The sequence below is a fragment of the Xylocopa sonorina genome, chromosome 10 (genome assembly GCF_050948175.1).
Source record: "Xylocopa sonorina isolate GNS202 chromosome 10, iyXylSono1_principal, whole genome shotgun sequence".
Classification (NCBI taxonomy): Eukaryota; Metazoa; Arthropoda; class Insecta; order Hymenoptera; family Apidae; genus Xylocopa; species Xylocopa sonorina.
The window spans coordinates 10,044,701-10,063,203 of record NC_135202.1 but is presented as its reverse complement, the minus strand read 5'-3'; the positions used below and the strand labels follow the sequence as shown (position 1 = coordinate 10,063,203).

The following is an 18,503-nucleotide window of genomic DNA, read 5'->3' as shown; positions in this document are numbered from 1 at the left end:
TTTTCGTGCTCGCAGGAACGAACGGTTCTGCTCCGTGTGACTCGTGCCGCGGGAAACCTCGATCGAGTCCAGTGGTAAATATCTGCCGACGCGACGAGGTAGCGGGAACAAGAAGAAGAAGAAGCAGCAGCAGCGGAAGAAGAAGAAGAAGAGGAGTAAAAGGAACGATCCATCGATCCTCCTCGTGGCGAGGAAGCTAAAGGCAAAAGCTGCTGGCGGACCAAGTGATTAACGATCAGTGGAAGAGAAAGTGACTCGAGGAAGTGACTCCGTGTTACTCTTCGCGGTTTTACACGCACGGGAACGTCTAGCGGATAGACCAGCAACGAAGAGGGGAAAGGGAAGATCGCGGGCCGCGGTGAGGCAGAGAGGAGAAAAGGCTACGTGTCAGACTGGTAGGCGGGTGGTAGGAGGTGGTTTTGCCGCACGCACACACCCTGTGTGACACGTACACGCGCACGGACACACGTACATACGGAGACGCAGACATACACACACATACACAGACGTGCATAGAGGTGTACATACCTAGAGAGAAATAAAGTGAGAAGGAGGGTGGTGGACAGATAGAGGTGGTCGAAGGACGAGAGGGGTGAAAAGAGGGTGGCTCTCGAAAGGGTGGGCCCTCCAAGTGTCTTGTCTCCTATCATCCTGTCGTCCAGGGTATCGCTTACGAATGTCGCGCGATCGAGCGATCCGTCTACGATCCAGCACGTCGACCAGGGACGTCCTGCCGACGGAGGCGTCGCGGCGAACACGCTAGCCTACGCCGTGCAGTTTACCATCGCCATCCTGCCACGCTCACCGCCTGATATGCGACGCGAGCCGCGATCCCGCGTGTCGGATAGACCGTGCCCCGCCGTCGGACCGTCGTCGACGGAGGAGCAGCCCGTGCGGTTCTGACGGGCGGAACGACTCGATACAAACGGGACGATCGTGTTCAGTGGTGACGGTGATCCGTTCCTCGACTCGTGTGAAATCGAGACTGTCGCGTCCGGGAACGGTGAACGTCCCTGCGACCGCTACGTTGGCCACAGGTCAGAAGCCATGTCCGGCGAGACGGAGATCGAAGTGTCCGTGGTGTCAGAGGAGGATCTCGAGTTGGAAGGCTCGAGGAGCAGCTCGACGCCGGCAGAGCTGCTTCTCCAAGAGAAGAACGGCAAGCCTGGCTGCGGATTGAACAACCACCACTCGTTCAGCTTCGACGTGGGCAAACCGGTGTTGAGGCCCGCCTGCAATCCCCAGTACACGTCCTTCAGCATCTCCAGCATCCTAGGCAGGCCCGAGTCGCCGCCCGTCGACTCCACGTCGACGGTGTCCGGCGAGAGACAATCGTCGGACGTGGACAGGGGCTCGCCGCTGCCGGCGTCGAACGCGCAAAACTCCCAGAGGATCGGCTCCACCTGCGACAGCCCCGCTAGAGGGTTGTCCTCGCCCGCGTCCTTGAGATACTCCAACAACCAACGGGGCACCTCGACGGTCGGCCACACGGTCGAGAGCAGGAACAATGCGACCAGCATGGGGATCGGATGTGCTACCAGTGCTACCAGCCCCGCGTCCACTTTCTCACCGCCCACCGACGCAGCTGCGAACCCTCTGCTCGGCCATCAAGCGTCGGCGGACCTGGCCATGCTGTCCAGGTACGTTTCTCGTGTCCTATCGATCCGCTTTTTACCGTGCACGTTCGACGGGATCTCGTCTCCTAGTTTTGTAGTGCGTTTCAGTTCATCCGGTTCGCTGGACGTTTCAAATTGTGTGACAGTTCGATGAGGGCCAGGGAAGACGAGAGAAAGTGTGTACAGTGGGAATGGATACTGACTGGAATGGGTCTCGTTTCTGTTGTCTCAGCGATTGCAACGATTAGTGACAGCTGATGATAAACGGTACTCGAATGCAGAGGTGTATAGTTTTTTTTTTTTATATAAAGCGACAGTATTTATCGGTCGATTGATTCGCGCCGGCACGGTTTACCCCGTTGACGCGTCGACGCCGCTAAACGAACCTATCGATGTTTACTAATAAGGAATTAGCGCGCGCCATCAATTTTATATCCGCGGCAGAACGTCGAGCATCAGCGCGGCTCGCGATAACTATTTCATCGATGATCGCGCGCCGTCGCATTCGCCGACGAGATCGACAACAATCCGACCCGATCGACACGTGCACCCTGACCTCTTTCTCTCGTACATAGAGAGCCTCGTATCGCGGGAATCGTACGTGTTGTATCGAACGTTATACAAGGCATACTTCCATTTGTTCGGTACGAATCGATGTGTACGGTGCAGGAAGGTGTAACCCACACGGGTGTTAACTTGTAGTAGGTGCTCGACACGGTTTCTTCGGGTTCGCTGTGGCAGAGCTTTGATCAATCGAACCGAACGTGGGCACATGTCACTCGAATATTCGTACTCGAGTCGATTCTCCGCTTGCGCAGGGAAATTGTTCACGTTGAAACAAGATTTTCCATCGTATCGTGCGAGAAACTCCGCGAGAGCAAAGATTACCGCGTGTCCACCAAGTGCAGCCAGTTACGATATTTATGGTCCACCCCCTGTTTTTCCAAACGGTATCAAAACGATCCACCGCCGTTGCTATCCACTCGTTCCCACTGTTTTCCTCAAACATCATCGCGCGGAGTGTCAACAACAGTCAAAGGAACAACCAAAGACGTTTCGATCGTTCTATCCATCTCTGGAGCACCCCGACGCCATAAATCAAAGCACGTCTCGTCGAATAATAATACCATCGATGATGTTCTCGGATGTCCAGCTGTGGACATCGAACAGAGGGACGCGATCCGAAATTAGAAGGCGATACCAAACGTCGTATCGTCTGTGGGCATCCTTTCAACCGCAGATGAAATTATCGTAGGCGCGAGTGCTCCTCTCGGCTGCGTCGGTCCACGGACGGGTTGCGTCGTGCGAATCGCGCGTGTGTACGCGCGCGTGGACATTGAGGGTGTTTAGGGAGTGATAAAGTAGTAGAGAGAGAGAGAGAGAGAGAGAGAGAGAGAGAGAGAGAACGGCGAGGGCAGAACGCGTGGCTGCAGCTACGGATTATATTATGTGGGAATGGACTGAGAGGGGTCCGTAATGGGCCTATTAGGCTGTCTCATTTAATAACAACCGTAGCAACAACCACCCTCTTACATTACTTACGTTACTTAGGGCCGTCCTGGCTCTATATCGGATATATCACGGCGAGGAACTCGAGCCAGGCCAACCAGCGCCACAAGGGGCTGCTGGGAGACGATGGAGGGTTCGAGATGATTTTATCAGATTTACACCCCCTTCCGACTGACGGCTACCCCGCTATATATAAACCGGCTGGTTGGTTGCTCGCTTGCTTGCTTACTCGCTCGCTCGCTCTCGTCTCGGTTCGATGCCTCCAATTGCTTGTTTTCCACCCGTTTACCATTTGATTAAGTCCCACTCCAGACCGACGTGCACCACTTCGACCGAGGGAAAAGATTATTTCGATGGACAGGGGCGCGTCGGCTTGTCACCCCGTGGGCTACGCGGGAGTGAGCCTCGACGGTTCACCGCTGGATCGTTCTCGAGCTCGACACGAATACACTCTTCGCTCCTCGGCTCGAGCTCGCCAAAGAACCGTTTCTAACCTACATTTCTGATCGCTGGTCTGTTTCTACAAGAGTCGAAGTGCCACGGAACAACGGCTTCGTCTCGTATTACTCGAAACTGCTCGCTGGAAACGGTCGAGAAGCTGACGCGGGGGTAAGGATCGAATGTCAGACGCGCGGAGAGGCGCTGAAAGTAGGAAAGAATCAATTAGGCAACGGTTGCATAATAGATCGACGGATGAAACAGCAGCGCGTGGCCCGCGTTAAGGAGCCTAAGACCCTCCGAACGGGTCCACCCCGGCGCGTTTCGACCACCCCAGCGAGCGTCTTCCGCGCCCGGAGGAAGCGAGCAACTTCTCGGTTCGATTTATTATTAAATCGCTACTACCTACCCGGGTCTCGTCCCGGTCCTGAGCCAAGGTCGGGCTAAGTACACGAAAAGCTTGCACCGCGAAAATCTTCCCCAGGCCGCATCGACGCTTAACGTCCCCGGCAACCCCTCCGCCTGGCCGTACCGCCCTCGCCGCCGCGCCATCGCTCCCTCTCGCTTCGCCCTCTGAACTGATACGGTAATAGCATTTCCAGGCAGAAGAGATTTCAGCAGAAAGGATTCCCGTGTAGAATATTATCCGAATTAGACGCTCCGCGAATTTACCTCGCCTTCTCGTTCGTTTCGCCACCCTTGCTCTGCTCCCCGTGTATGCGCGGTTACGGAAGCGCGTTAAGCTCCAGTCACGATACCCGTCACTCTAAACTGCTCGCCACGGCGGGGGAACGAGCCGGAACATATCGCTGGGACGAAAATGGCCGCGTCTTAATGGTCCCGTTCCTGTTTGGCGGTTCGTCGACGTTCGTTCATCCCTGCACGGTCGCGCTTGGTCATTGGACGTGTTCTCCAATGGAATTTCCGGGGTTGTTACGTTCAGAAGCGAATCGTGGCATTGGTCAATCATTTTTTATATTATAAGCATCATCAGTGGTATTTAAAATGTTGTATAGAAAACCTGCTATAAGATAAAAATTAAACTGGTGACTCTTGGGCGTTACAAGGAGACTTTTAACGCTCGAGGGATGATTAGACGACGCTGGATCGCGGCGAGTACGCGAGACTAGGTCGATGGAACGCCATACTCCCAAAAATAATTGCACACCCTCCGAGTAGTTGCTTCGCGCTCGCGCGGTATCAGATTTAAAGACACGTCGCGGAGAGGCGTAAATGGTTGTCTCGCGACAAAGCCGTATTAAAATTGATAATACTCCACCGGCAAGAGGCGACCAGCTCGCGCTAATCTATAAATTAATCAGAATGCCACGGCGACGCTGCGACAGAGCCGCGCGCGTCTCCCGTTTATCTTCACCAGGTCTCCAACGCGCTCCAATCTAATTACCGCGTGTTCGTACCGAGAAACGGGGCGCAACAAATGTAACAGCGTTCTTTAAAAAGGAGGGAAAGAATAAAAGTATATGAAACAGAGAAGAGAGTAACGAGAATAAAATTTTAAAAAATGAAGGACAAGGAAAAGGAAGAAAAATTCTTCGCGCGCACACACAGAGAAATTGCATTGAAATATCAGACAGAGAAAGAGGGAGAGAGAGAGAGAGAGAGAGAGAGAGATAAAAATCGTCGCGAAGATAAATATATATATATATGTTTTTTTTTCCTCTCACCAATCCACGAGTTTCCATCGACTCTCTTCCTCCGGCACTCTTTTGGCTGGCGGTGCAAAAGTCGCGCGGTCCCCTTTGCAACAGGGGCAACAATATTCACGTAACGTAACCGCAGGCACATGACGTCTATGCGCAAAAGATCCCTGCCCGGGATAATCCGCGACAGAGTCGGCCTCGTTAATTACAGCGTCGATGAATGATTCGTTAATTAGCGTGGGATCGCGCTCCAGGTTTCAAAGGAAGGTACGATAAAGCCCATTGTGTATGATCGCCCGTTCGAGGGCGATATGGATGTTCAACGTCGGAAACAAATGTGGGATGAACGGTAGCTGGGAATAGACCACGAATAATAATCGCGTCGAAACACAGTTTCTGTCTCTTTCCTCCTCCGTTTCCACCTTCGTCCCACGCCCGTGCTCCGCGTTTCTCTTCCCGTTTTTTTCCCCTCCCTGGTTTTCTCTCTGCGTGTACGTGTGTCGTTTCGACTCGTCCTTCTCCCTTCATCTCGGAGGCGTATCCTCTTCGTACTTTTTTTTTGTTCCTCCGTTGACGCTGATGACGCCTCCGTACTGTCGACGAAATCGAAAATTCTCGCTGAGAATACTTTGGAGCACCTCGCGAGGGGATGATCGGGGATTCGTTCGACTTTCTTCTGGCAAACAGCGATCTTTCGTGGTCGTTTACTCGCGAGAAATGATTATCGATAAACACGAGACACGCGCTTTACGTTCGAGGGTTAAATCGCGCGCCCACAGCCGGAAGCGGAGGAACTTTTTAATAGGAGAAGAAATCTTAGCGACGTCTACCGTAATTAATTCCCTCTCGCCGCCCCTTATCTGCCTCGTTTGAGGTGCAAAGGGGGTGTGAGTTTAATCCGCGAGTGTATCCTGGTCCGGGTTTCTAAAGCCTGCAAGCGTCGCGCTAAAGCAATTAACTTGTTTCCTTGAAATCCAGTGAAATGAAGTTGTCTCCTGTGTAAGCACAAGCATAAATCCTCCACTTGGCCTGTAACAGGCAGCGAGCGGAACGAAGCCAAGTAGCGGATTTAGCCGAGTACTTTGAAAGCCAATAACTCATTGTTGGGTCATCGTAATGACACTTTATAAGTCACTACGTAACCATGAACGCTGTTAGGCGAATCGATAAAAACAGAGCTCGCCGCGCTTGTCACTGGCTCGTAAATCTGCGCGTGGACATCTTTTTTTAACGGTGTTACGCGGAACAACGGGCTCGCGTCTCACCTTTCAGACAGGCGTTTGCGTTCACGTTTTAAAATCTCCGTCATGGATCGGAATAGTTAAGGTGGCGCCGTGAGACGCGACCAAGGAGAATCGAAACGTCCGGAATTAACGACGAGGCACAGAAAACTACCCCTTCGTGGACCAAATCCTAGGCTTTGTTCACGGGACCACCAGCGGCGGGCCACGAAACGTCGCGGAAGCCTCGAGTGGCAGCGAGAAAAGGGCGTCGAAACGATCGGTTTCCAAACAGAGAAAGAGAGAGGGAGAGAGGGAGAAGGAGAGCTCTTAATTACCCATCGAGAGAGGCTGACGGCGCGTGAAACCCTTGCGCCACGGAAATCGGCCGAGTCTCGAGGCGATGGAAAAGCAGCGCCCGGTGGAGCGATTGGCCGGCGTCCTGCCGTAATCGACTTCTCTCCTCCTTCGTTCTACTCTCCGAAACTGCCACCCTTTCGCGTAACGGTACACGACGAAAACGTATCGTGTTACGAGCGATCGTTAACCACCGCATAAAGAGTTTATATTCGAGAACGCCACTTACCCATAGTGCGCCCGTGCGCGCGCGCTCAGCCAGGCCTGAATCGTGTGCCAAGCGCGCAAAAGGTGGAACAATAATCAATACGGAAGAAAAAAAAAAAGGGATAATATCCCTATTGAACGGGGTGAATATGTACGCACGGTTGGCAGAAGGGGTGAAGTTTAACGGACAAATTGGCTGAGGAGTCTGCACCGCGAACGAAATCGAAAGCTTGACCAGTGGGCGATGGTGAATCGTTGAATACGACAGGACATTGGATGTTCTCTATTGGGACTGCGGGGTTGTTGCAAAGTAGCGGGGTATCTCAATGGACGGTTCTTTTCACAGTGGAAACGCTGTTACTTCTTTTAACTTTTCGCTTATTGACGGCAGGGGATAAAATTTGAAGATTTCACTTTGTAATTGAAGAGTGAGTGCTCGTCCCTTCGAATCTTCTGAATGTATACTTCGCTGGAAGAAAATATCGTAGACCGTCCTGTTTCTCCCGCAACAGCCCGGTATGATCACCGCGGCGTTTCGTCAAAGCCACCCCTATCCGGTTATGCTTGGAGTGGGTGGCGCGTAATCAACGAGTTTCCTCTGGCAGCCACTCGATATCGGGCCAATAAGCTCAGCGACCGCGGAGAAATCAAGAGAGGAAGATGTATCGCGTCAGCGTTGCCAGTGGAATCGAAGGAACTCGAGAGAGAGGGACAGGGAGAGGGAGAGAGAGAGAGAAAGAGGGAGAAGAGCCCTCGTGGAATCGATCGAGCGGAGGAAGAAGCCGGAGCAAGAGCGGAGAGTCGCGCCCGTAGAAAGGAGAGAAGAAAGGCCTCTTTCCCTCGCGGCCATTCATTCCTGCTGGCTACCAGGCAAGAGGACGTAAGCCGCGCAAGAATTAGGCAGAAAAAGGTGGAGCGCGGTCTCGACGAAAACGGCCTCCTCCTCGAGGAGCAGAGGAGTGTTTGGGTGTTTATACCTGGTCTCCTTAGAAAACGGCCACCCCGGCCGTTGGATGCTTACAAACAGGCGGTTGTCAGATTTCTTTTATCTTTCCCGGGGCATCTGTATGGCCGATGCCTCCGGCAGCCACTACGCTTTTTGCGTTTCCTCTTTCTTATCCGTCGACGTGGCCCCTTGCTCGGACCCCTCGTAGCCCCTCTCGCCGTCCCGCAATCTTGTCTCGCTATCGATGCGAGAAAACCGGGATTGCGTGGCTTTTCTCATCTTTTTCTCTCGCCGCGATTGTTCACGCGCGGAAGACGCCGGGTAATTATGATACTTCGCGGGTACGCGTCGGGTGGTGGGTAACATCTTTGTCCGTGGACCGATTTCAGACGCCTCTCGTTGCGCTACCAGGAAATGTCATTTCCTGCGAGTTACTCTTCGCGAAAGTATCCCGCGAAATGGCTGTTTAAGGAGGAAGATCCTTCGTAGAATTCTTCGAGGCCAAGTTTCGCTAATTTCTGACCCGGAAACCGGTGTCCCTGAACGGCGCGCGACAACTCCGAGCGATTAAGGAATCCCACCGCAAGCATCGCATCGACCGGACGGTCATCGTCGCGCGATCTTCGTCGTCGAGCCAGACCGTAGGAGCGGAAAGGCGGTCGCGAGCCATCGAGCGTCGATCGGACGGTTTTCGCTCGCGGGCCGTATCGGCGATGGAACGAGCGACGAGGGTAGATGGCCGGGTATGGCTTCCGAGCCGGTGGGCTTCTCGCCTGCCAGCACGGACGCTGGCGATCCGCTCGAACCTACATTTCTGATGACTACCGGCTAAATCGCCGCCGCAAATCGCCGGCCCGTACCGTTAAGCCGCCTTCGCCGCCGCGTAGCGACGTCAAGCGTTCGCAGCTGCACTTGCCCGGCGACGCTGATCAGGAGTAACGATCGCGGCCCTCCGACACGCGACCCGGCAAAATGGCTGGTATAATTGAGAGCTCTGCCGAGGGCTACGTGCCTGGGGGACGGTCTCGTCGATGTTTCGACTGTGTCCGATGGCGGAGGGTTGCGGACGGTTAGACACTCCTGCGAAGAGCGTCGATGATGCTGGGACGAGGGGTACGTTGAGTGTTGGAAACGAGGACAAATAAATTTGCGGAAAGATTAGACGCGGATTGTACGAGGAGGAGTGTTTAATGGTTGGAAAATATTGATCTCGAGGACGTTCGAGTTTAGTCGAGACGATCCACGGAGCAGAGGTCTAATCGCAGGTCAGTTCTTGCACACGTCTGAAGGTCCGTCTGCAGTCGAGCAAAGAGCCAGCCTCCGCTGGTGCGCGAGGAGTACATTCAGTTGCGTGTCGATTGAAAAGCGAAGGCCGTAGAACGAGAACTCTGGCCGTGAATATCCACGGCGAGATCAGCACTTAAGAGGACGTAACCTCGAGGAGTTCCATTTACAAATATCCGGATTTGGGGATTTGTCCCCTGGCTGGGCAGGTTTAGGTATCACTGCGAGCTCCATTTACCTTAATCTACAATTAAGAGCACCTTTCAGGCCGACGCCAGAAAGAGGTCTATTTACCAGAAAACTTCTTCCAGCCGTGAAAAACTGGAAGGAAACCGCTCGCAGATATTTACGCGCGAAACTTTCAAACCCCTAATTATCACCGCGATTATATCCCGGCCGGGCATTGTTTCGCTCGGGGCTCTCACTCGGGCAATTCTTCCCCAACAACTCGAAGAGGTTCTTTAATTAGAAGAACCGTTCCACTTCACATTCGCTGAACGCCTCGATAATTCAGCCATCGGGCGAGCCCTCGCGAGAATCCATTCTACCCGATCCGTCGTTCGCTCCGTCGAATCCGAATCGCACTACCGGTGTTAACCAGCGAAGAATCCTGAACGCGGCTACCTACACAATCCCCCGATTCATCGGAATCCCGTAAGCGGATTCACGTCGTTAATAACGAGAGGCTGGTGTCATTGTTGTCTAGCCCGCGTCGCCCTTAATAGGCATAACTCTCGAAAATTCCTTTTGAACCGGCTGGAATCGAGCGTAGCTAACCGAGCGGATGTTAATGGCTTCCGGAAGATCGCGAAGAATCGCCCGTTGGTGCACGGAGGAACGCTTCGTTTTTTCGCGAGCGCGCGCCCAACAAGAAGAGAATGGTACTCGTTTTCCACGAGCTGCCGTGGACCGGATAAATGGGTTTGGAAACGTTTGCCTGAGTTTTTTTATTTTTTTTATTTTTTTTTTATTTTTCTTCTCTTCTTTTTTTTGGAAAGAAAGAGAGAGAGAGAGAAGGGGGGCAGGGTGAATCGTGCTCGACGCCTCGGACACGGCCACGTTCCGGCTGTAAAGCTTAGCAGGGAGAGCCCAGCCAGCACATTCAGCCACGTTTCAGCCACGCTGGGAAAACGCCGCTGTGTTTTTAATCCCCCGGCGTTTTTTGTAGCGCTGTTTTATTTAGAGCGCGGCTTTAAACGGCTCGCAACCGGCGCAAACATTTCGCTAACGGTTTCACTTTTACGCCACCGCCTCGCCCCGAAACGATCCCGGACCGGGAGCCTGGCCACCCTGACGCGCGACCGATCCTATCAGCATCCTTACGCCGGTTAATCGAACTCACGCGCGAACGCGATTCCTCAACCTACGATCGTCGATTACCAACACCTTAAATCTTCAATTTTTAACGGACGCCGATGGAAAACTTGCGAGTGAATCGCCAGAGCCTCTCGTTAGACTTCATCTGCCACACATTCTCCATCTCAATCGCCTGTTACAACATCACAAGTTTCCTGTCAAGTCATCTGAGTCCTCGCTTCTTATCAGTAACTCAAGGAAAACTTTGAATCCAAAAATGAAAACCATCGGACGAACTGACAAGACTTCGTTTCTTTCAGATTGGGCCTGATGTCGTCGCTGATTGCGGGTCGCTATCCTGTCGGGATCGGCGTGGGTGGCGTGTTCTTCCCGTCGACGTTGCAACACCTTCATCAGCAACAGCAACACCAGCACCACTCCCGTTTAGCGGCGGCCACGTCGGCGTTGAGCAACGCTGTCCAGGTCACCGGCCAATCGGACATCGTCGACGCGGACGGGATCCGCGGCGTCCTGCCTGGCGGCGCCGGTTGGCCGTTCCCATGGAGGCCGACGCACGGCCTGCAGACGCTCGAGCATCCGTCGCCCAGCGACGTGGTGGGCACCCTCAGCCGCGTCAGTCCCGCGTCCGCGTCCTTCCCGCAAAGGGGTGAGTCCTCGAACGCGATCAGCCCACGTATCCGCGCGTGGCTATTAATAATCGTGAAAGCGCCGCCTTGTTCGATTACCCCGGCGGATGGGCTGGTTTTCGGGTCGTAATTGGCCGTACCCGAGGGTGCATCGAGGTTACCTCGATGGTGGAAGTCGAGCAACGACTATTTCGTAATTCCATCATTTTTTAATGGGGGTTAAGCGGTCCTTAGTTTGGAACGAGGATCGTCGATTAGTTCGGGCTGGTTTCTTAGCTTGTCTCTTTGGTCAATTAATCTGAGAAGTGGATTAGTTAATTCCTTAAGCGATGGAAGTAAATTTCCATTCGAGGTGGACGGAACGAATTTGCGGAACTGGGAATTCGCAGTCGCCACAGGAAATATTTGCTGCTGAATTCCACGTCGAATGAACCGATTAGAAACGATTCGACCAGTCGGCAAAACGCGGTCCGCGATCATGCATAAACATTCGGCATATACCGCGGCGGCACGATTACGCGTGAAATCGCATCGAGTTGTTGAATCATAAATTTAGGCTAGTCGGGCATAATAGAGAGTTCGCAAACATTCTCGCGCGGAACAGCTCGCGGACGGAAAATCGTGCCTCCCGTTTCAAACGCTCTGCCCTATCCGGTCTCTGTAAATAGACCATTCATCGGTCGAGAATAGCAACGATGCATCTCCGCCATTGAGCATAAATTCCGTATCGTGCTGGGCCAACGTATGAAATAATAGCCAATTGCCGCAGTTTCTTCCGCGCGCATCAACCCTGGCTAACGAGAAACAATCGACGCTGGAACAACAAACTGATTACACCCCCGTTAAAACGATCCTTTTGCAAAACTGTTGCGATGACGCGTTTACAGTGAACGCCGCGAACGTTCGTCCTACCATCTTTCTTTTGAGAAGACGAGCCCACGATCGCGAGGACGATCGGTTTTTATTTGGTTCCACGGTGGAGATAAATAAGGGCGGGTCCCGTGGATGGGAAGAATCGCTCCAGAATGAAATACGCCACGGGAAGATTCGCGTGGGTCGTAAAAGGAACGAGAGGTGGCCGTTGACGAAGAGAAAAGGGCAAGGCGAGGGTTCCTCCGCGCGTCCCACGTAAGTGTATAAACGCGAGCGTGGACGGACGACGGAGTACGGCTTCCACGGCTTCCACCACGACAAACCAACGTCGATCGCCTTACCCGCCGATCGTTTTACTCCTGCCACTTCGCCAAAATACTTGGCAGCCTGCTGGACGAGCGTCGCTTGCACCCGCGGCGAGAATCGCTGGTAATTCCGCGTAAACACCGCGTCGATCGCTCTTGCCACCCCGTTGCGTACCCACGTGGACGATCCTAGCTCGCGTCTGTTCCGACAGCGGACGAGCGTCTCAAACGTTCCGTTGGAAACACGATTATCGGTCGATGGAAACCACTTTGCCAGAATTTAGCGATTCCCTTCGCCTCGACGCGTTTCGTTCTTTTAACTCTGCGCCCGTTGAAACAAGCTTTCGACCGGTAACGCAAAACTTGTGCACAGAGATACGTAGATTACGGTGGACGTTGGACAAAAACGAGGAACGGAAAAATTGCAACGTTTCACGCGTAGAAAAGAAAAAAAGGGAGAGAAAGAAACGTTGAAAAATACGCGAACCCGAGACACGAGGGGAGCAGCAGAGAAATTGTAGGTGTTCCTCGGCGAGCTGGTAAAACCGAGGCGCGAAACACGAGGTGTTCACAACGGATTAGCGAGATCGTGGGCAGAGGCGCGGAGTACGGGTTTTGCGGCGGAAGGCGCGAAGAACCGGTGCTGGAACGACAAATATTTCATCGCCGGCGATGAAACACAGGCTACAACCGATATTCCGAGGGCAATTATGTCAAAATGGATAAATAGAATATTAATTAGCGGGACTATCAATCGACTAAATATTAAACGGGACGCTCGGACGCGATAAATAGCCACGGTTGATTTATCGAATCCACCTGATCAGACAGAGAGAGATGGAGAGAGAGAGAGAGAGAGAGAGAGAGAGAGGGAGAGAACTGATATGTACACGAATATTATTCGCACCGATGATCGACGATACCGAAACGAATATCTCGACGATTTTGTTCAGGGCGACGGACAAGGAAAACGCTTAAAAGGACCGGTTAATTAACGCGTTTAGCGTTTGCCAAATTGTTTCTGCAACATGCAACGATCGTCGAATAAATAGCGCGATCCGCTAACTCGTGCCAGCGCGGGAATCTCTACTCCGGTTTATTAGTCCCGCCAATTATATCGTAATCGAGCGAAATCAAAAAGAATCGGGAGGATAAAAAAATCGTTTTCATCACTTTTTTACCGTTTCGTCGATTTTCATCGCGCGTGAAAAACTCGCCGATCCTCTGGCGACCAAACATTTGTTCGCTTTGCTTACGATGGCAAGAGGCGTAATCGATATGGCTCGAGCGTTTTTATTTTCGAGTGAAACGCGGGGGGAGGGAGAGATCAACGATCGTCGAGTCAAACAGACCTGATAAAATTTAAGAATCACAGACACACGCGCGGTCGCGTAAATTTCCAGCCGCGCGTGCGTTAATCGCTGGGAATTTTTTGCCAAAATTGCGACGATTTGCTCGATTTAAGTTACGATGAACGCGTCTCGTTGCGTTCATTGGGACCACCGGGAAATTTACAACGGCGGCGGCCATTTCGCCCCTCCGCGCACACCCCAATGACGATAAACTACCGATCATCGTCCGGATTCGAAGCATACGTTTCCATTACCGCGTACGCGCGGCCGCCTCTATTGGCAAATCGACGAGCAATCGTTAATCGTTATCGACGAGCAGCTTTTCCATGCCGCGGATGGCCAAAAACCCACCGCACATTATCTTATCCGCCTGGTACTTTGCAATGGATTATCGTCCATTCTAGACGACAAGACGCTCAAGCGTCCGCCGTCTATAGCTTCCGCTTTCGCGGCGAGATCGATGCCCGCTGCGGGCCAGCAATACCAACCGTACTCATTGTCCAGAACTTGGAGATTAGTTTCCACAGCTTATTACTCCGGCCCCATTCAAATCTCCGCGATCTCCTCTTAAACCACCCCCCCCCCCCCCCCGTTATTATTTATTAAGAGTCGTCCGCGCAGCCTCTGCACGGATGACGAACACGAAGCAACGATTGTCCGACGATCGAATCTCCTTTGAAGGATACCAGGAGGAGTTGAACGAAACGCCTCTGCGTTGATGCTCGCATGGGACAGAGTCGAGAAACGACATGTCGAATCGCAACTCAAAAGAACCGAAAAAGAAACCCGGCCACGGATAGTTGAAACGAAAGGACCCTATTCAAAAACCATATGTTTTCGCCCCCAATCGATTTTGTTTAAACTTTGCATATTTGTAGATCTATATGTGTCTCATCAATTGCCAGAGTCTCTATCTGTCGGGCCTTTTAATAAGGGAGGGGGAGGGGGTCAAAGTACGCATTTGGCGAAAGATTTCGGAGGCTATAACTTTTGATTAAAAAAAGATATCGACTTGAATTTTGCGTCAAAAAATCACAAAAAAATTAGGCTTTCGAATGCTATATAATTTTTTCTTTTTTCGGAATTTTTAAGTAACTTTTTATGCTTTTTTCTAGTTTTCGGGTTAGTGAAAAATTGCGAAAAATTGCTATTCCCAAAATAGGTATCCCTAGATTTTAACAAAAAACTCAGTATAGGAAGCTCATTTTATGCTCTTTAAGTGGTATAAATCTTACCCTGGGGAAACTTTTTGTTTAAAAGTTATAACATAATATTCGTGTCGATGCGCAAGCTGTGGACGCGAAATTCGAGCAAAACAAATGCTTTTCTTAACATATTGTGACTTATTATTAAAATTATTATCATCGGAGATTGAGATTATTATTGTACTAGGAAGAATTCGTTTCTAAAATACTTTTTAATTTAATGTTACTTACATTATTCCTCTTTTTCTAGATGTCCTTTTTCTTTTGTATGTTATTTATCTTCACCTTCTGTATCTTCCGATGTTGGTCTTATATGAGGAAAATGTATGTTTAAAAAATTAGCTGGTGCTGATAGATCACTGTATCGTCCAAATCCCAGGTACCATATTATTGCTAACACATGAGCACAGCAACCAACAGTCCTCGCTCCGTTTCTACACTGGCAGTAATAACTTCTGACAGACGTAATTGTGGGCTGTGCGATATCAATTAAAGTGAATATCGAATAAAGCTTCTGATCACAGTGTCGTGATTGCAATTTAGCTTTTATGAACAATGGTGTCTGAATATCCAATCCATATTTGCTGAAGTCTGGAAGATAGCTTTCCTTGCTGATAAAAAATTGGTACTTTCCAGAAAGCAAGTGATCCGCTATATACGACTTTGCAAGTGATAATTGATATGATCCCGTGAACGATTTTAAGCACTTTAATGTCCAGGCTGGGAAGTTTTCATAATGTTCTAATGTCATGTTTTCAAAGTTTTTTATTTTTTTTACAAGACCTTCGCATTCTACAATTTGCTGCATTATATTTGGTTTATTTAGGTCTTTTAATAAAGTTGAAGCCACTTCTGGATCATCATTATCACTATATATTCGTTCAAAGTATGCGTTGTGAAGAGCACTTGCAATTTTAAAATCTACAAACAATTTTGGGACACATTCTGAAGCTATAGTTGTTTTGAAATATTTAAATCTTTTAAGTGAGCTATTTACACTTTCTACTACCCATCTTTGTTTGGTGCATACTCGACTTTCGTTTGCTTCAGAGGTTGATAGTTGTTTAACTCCTTTTTTTAGCAGGGCAGGAATGACGACTTTGTAATTATTTTGTAGTATTTCATTTTTTACGTAGGAAAAGCCTCTGTCAAGAATGAAGATATCACCAGGTTTGAAAAAGTTCTTAAACCAATCGGTATTCATAATAAATCTAAAGATATCTGCATCAGATACTGTTGCTGCCCACAATTTATTTGGACCAAAAACATCCAATATATAACCATTCGTAGTTACTGCCAGCATCGGTTTTAAAAAGTTCTTTTTTTTTTTTTACCACTATACATCACTCTTTGGAAGCGATAATTCGTACTTTTATGCAAATAAACATAAGTACCATCCCATATGGTGATTATTGCATCATCATCTTCATTAATATTATTTATGCGACGAGAAATTGCCGAAGTTTGTCTTTTAATTTTGTCCCGTGTAATATTATTTAAAAAATGTAAGTAACATTAAATTAAAAAGTATTTTAGAAACGAATTCTTCCTAGTACAATAATAATCTCAATCTCCGATGATAATAATTTTAATAATAAGTCACAATATGTTAAGAAAAGCATTTGTTTTGCTCGAATTTCGCGTCCACAGCTTGCGCATCGACACGAATATTATGTTATAACTTTTAAACAAAAAGTTTCCCCAGGGTAAGATTTATACCACTTAAAGAGCATAAAATGAGCTTCCTATACTGAGTTTTTTGTTAAAATCTAGGGATACCTATTTTGGGAATAGCAATTTTTCGCAATTTTTCACTAACCCGAAAACTAGAAAAAAGCATAAAAAGTTACTTAAAAATTCCGAAAAAAGAAAAAATTATACAGCATTCGAAAGCCTAATTTTTTTGTGATTTTTTGACGCAAAATTCAAGTCGATATCTTTTTTTAATCAAAAGTTATAGCCTCCGAAATCTTTCGCCAAATGCGTACTTTGACCCCCTCCCCCTCCTTTATTAAAAGGCCCGACAGATAGAGACTCTGGCAATTGATGAGACACATATAGATCTACAAATATGCAAAGTTTAAACAAAATCGATTGGGGGCGAAAACATATGGTTTTTGAATAGGGTCCTTTCCCATTTTCAGATCGCAGCGCAATCGTTCGAAATCGAACCTCCTTCCAAACACCAGCCCGCCGACAATTACCCAAACCTCGCACCGCTCAACCAACGGAATTCTCCCTTTGCCCACAGACGACCTGGACGACGAGACCGGCGAGGACCGGCTGCACCGTACGCGGAGTCCCTCGACAGGCGACGAGGGCCACGACGATCTCCCCGATCAGGACGACTGCCAGGAGGCGGACGGCGAGGGCGAGTCGACGAACTCGACGAGCCTGCACGGCGGCGCCAGCAACGGGACGGGGACGATCGGTGGCGGCGGTGGCGGCGGCGGCGGCGGCCAGAACAGCGTCCAAGTCGGCGTCGACGGCCGCGACTCGAGCAGCATGAAACGCAAGAAGAAGACGCGCACGGTGTTCTCGCGGTCCCAGGTGTTCCAGCTGGAGAGCACGTTCGACATGAAACGCTACCTGTCCTCGTCGGAACGCGCGGGCCTGGCCGCCTCGTTGCGGCTGACCGAGACCCAGGTGAAGATCTGGTTCCAGAACAGGCGGAACAAGTGGAAGAGGCAACTGGCGGCCGAGCTGGAGGCGGCGAACATGGCGCACGCCGCCCAGAGACTGGTCAGGGTGCCCATACTCTACCACGAGGCGTCCGCTGGCGGCGGTACTTCCGGCAGCGTCTCCGCGGTCTCAGTCGCCGCGCCGCCCTCCGTCACGGCACCAACGTCCGTCGCGACGTCCGCGCTCTCGCACTCCGTGGGCGTCGGTGTAGGCGTCGGTGTCGGCGTCGGCACCACCTGTCCACCGACCACCGCGCAGCCGATCTTCTACTCCCATCACCACCAACACCACCACCATCATCCTGCACACGTGCAGCCGCACACGCTGCTCCCGCACCAGGTGCACCCGCAACCGCCGCCGCCGCCACCGCCGCCGCCCAACGGCCAACAGGCCCAGTCCTCCTCGCAATAACACCGTCCGGCACACGAGACCGTCGGACCGCCGCCCCCGACCATGATTGGCCACGCAGCGATCTCCCTGTCGCGACTCGCCACGATCGCGTTGTCCGGATGAACGGTTAACAGCGGACCTGACGGATACTCTCGCTCTTCGTCTCGCTGCTCGATGGAGACACGAGGTAGTCTTTACCATTTCGAGTTCATTTGGGTTTGTTTTTGGGCTAGGGTGGATCGGGGTGGTACTTGGTTGGGCCCTTTGGACGGTGGCTTCGTAGTTTCGTGCTTGGTACGAACGTATGTAGATGTACGTTTTTTTTTTATGGTAGCGACGTTTTGTATGGTGAGGGATGGAAGGGAGTTGGGTGCTTCTCGCGCTAGCGTGCCACGAGCTTGACCGTGCAAAGGGTTGTCGATGGATTCTTCGTGTTCGTTGCGAATGTATTAGGGGATGTTGGTTGTTTATGCTGAGGAGTTTTGTGAAATTGTCCGCTCTTTTATCGACGTTCA

At 50.9% G+C, this 18,503-nt stretch overlaps 1 protein-coding gene across 1 annotated transcript; it reads left to right on the top strand.

Annotated features, from left to right (window-relative positions):
- The first annotated feature begins 158 nt into the window (after window positions 1–158).
- Window positions 159–18,137, top strand: Hmx (H6 family homeobox). The gene is made up of 4 exons (XM_076903494.1): window positions 159–468; window positions 507–1,640; window positions 10,855–11,201; window positions 17,168–18,137. Exons 2-4 carry the CDS (start codon window positions 1,048–1,050, stop codon window positions 18,007–18,009), a joined length of 1,782 nt encoding a protein of 593 aa, XP_076759609.1. The 5' UTR covers window positions 159–468; window positions 507–1,047; the 3' UTR covers window positions 18,010–18,137.
- The last annotated feature ends 366 nt before the right edge of the window (window positions 18,138–18,503 follow it).

Bases quoted from the DNA above. Each gene is read 5' to 3' on its own strand.
- Hmx (XM_076903494.1), top strand. From the start codon at position 1,048: ATGTCCGGCGAGACGGAGATCGAAGTGTCCGTGGTGTCAGAGGAGGAT. The intron at 1,641-10,854 runs GTACGTTTCTCG...CGTTTCTTTCAG, and splicing joins GACCTGGCCATGCTGTCCAG to ATTGGGCCTGATGTCGTCGC. The intron at 11,202-17,167 runs GTGAGTCCTCGA...CTTTGCCCACAG, and splicing joins CGCGTCCTTCCCGCAAAGGG to ACGACCTGGACGACGAGACC.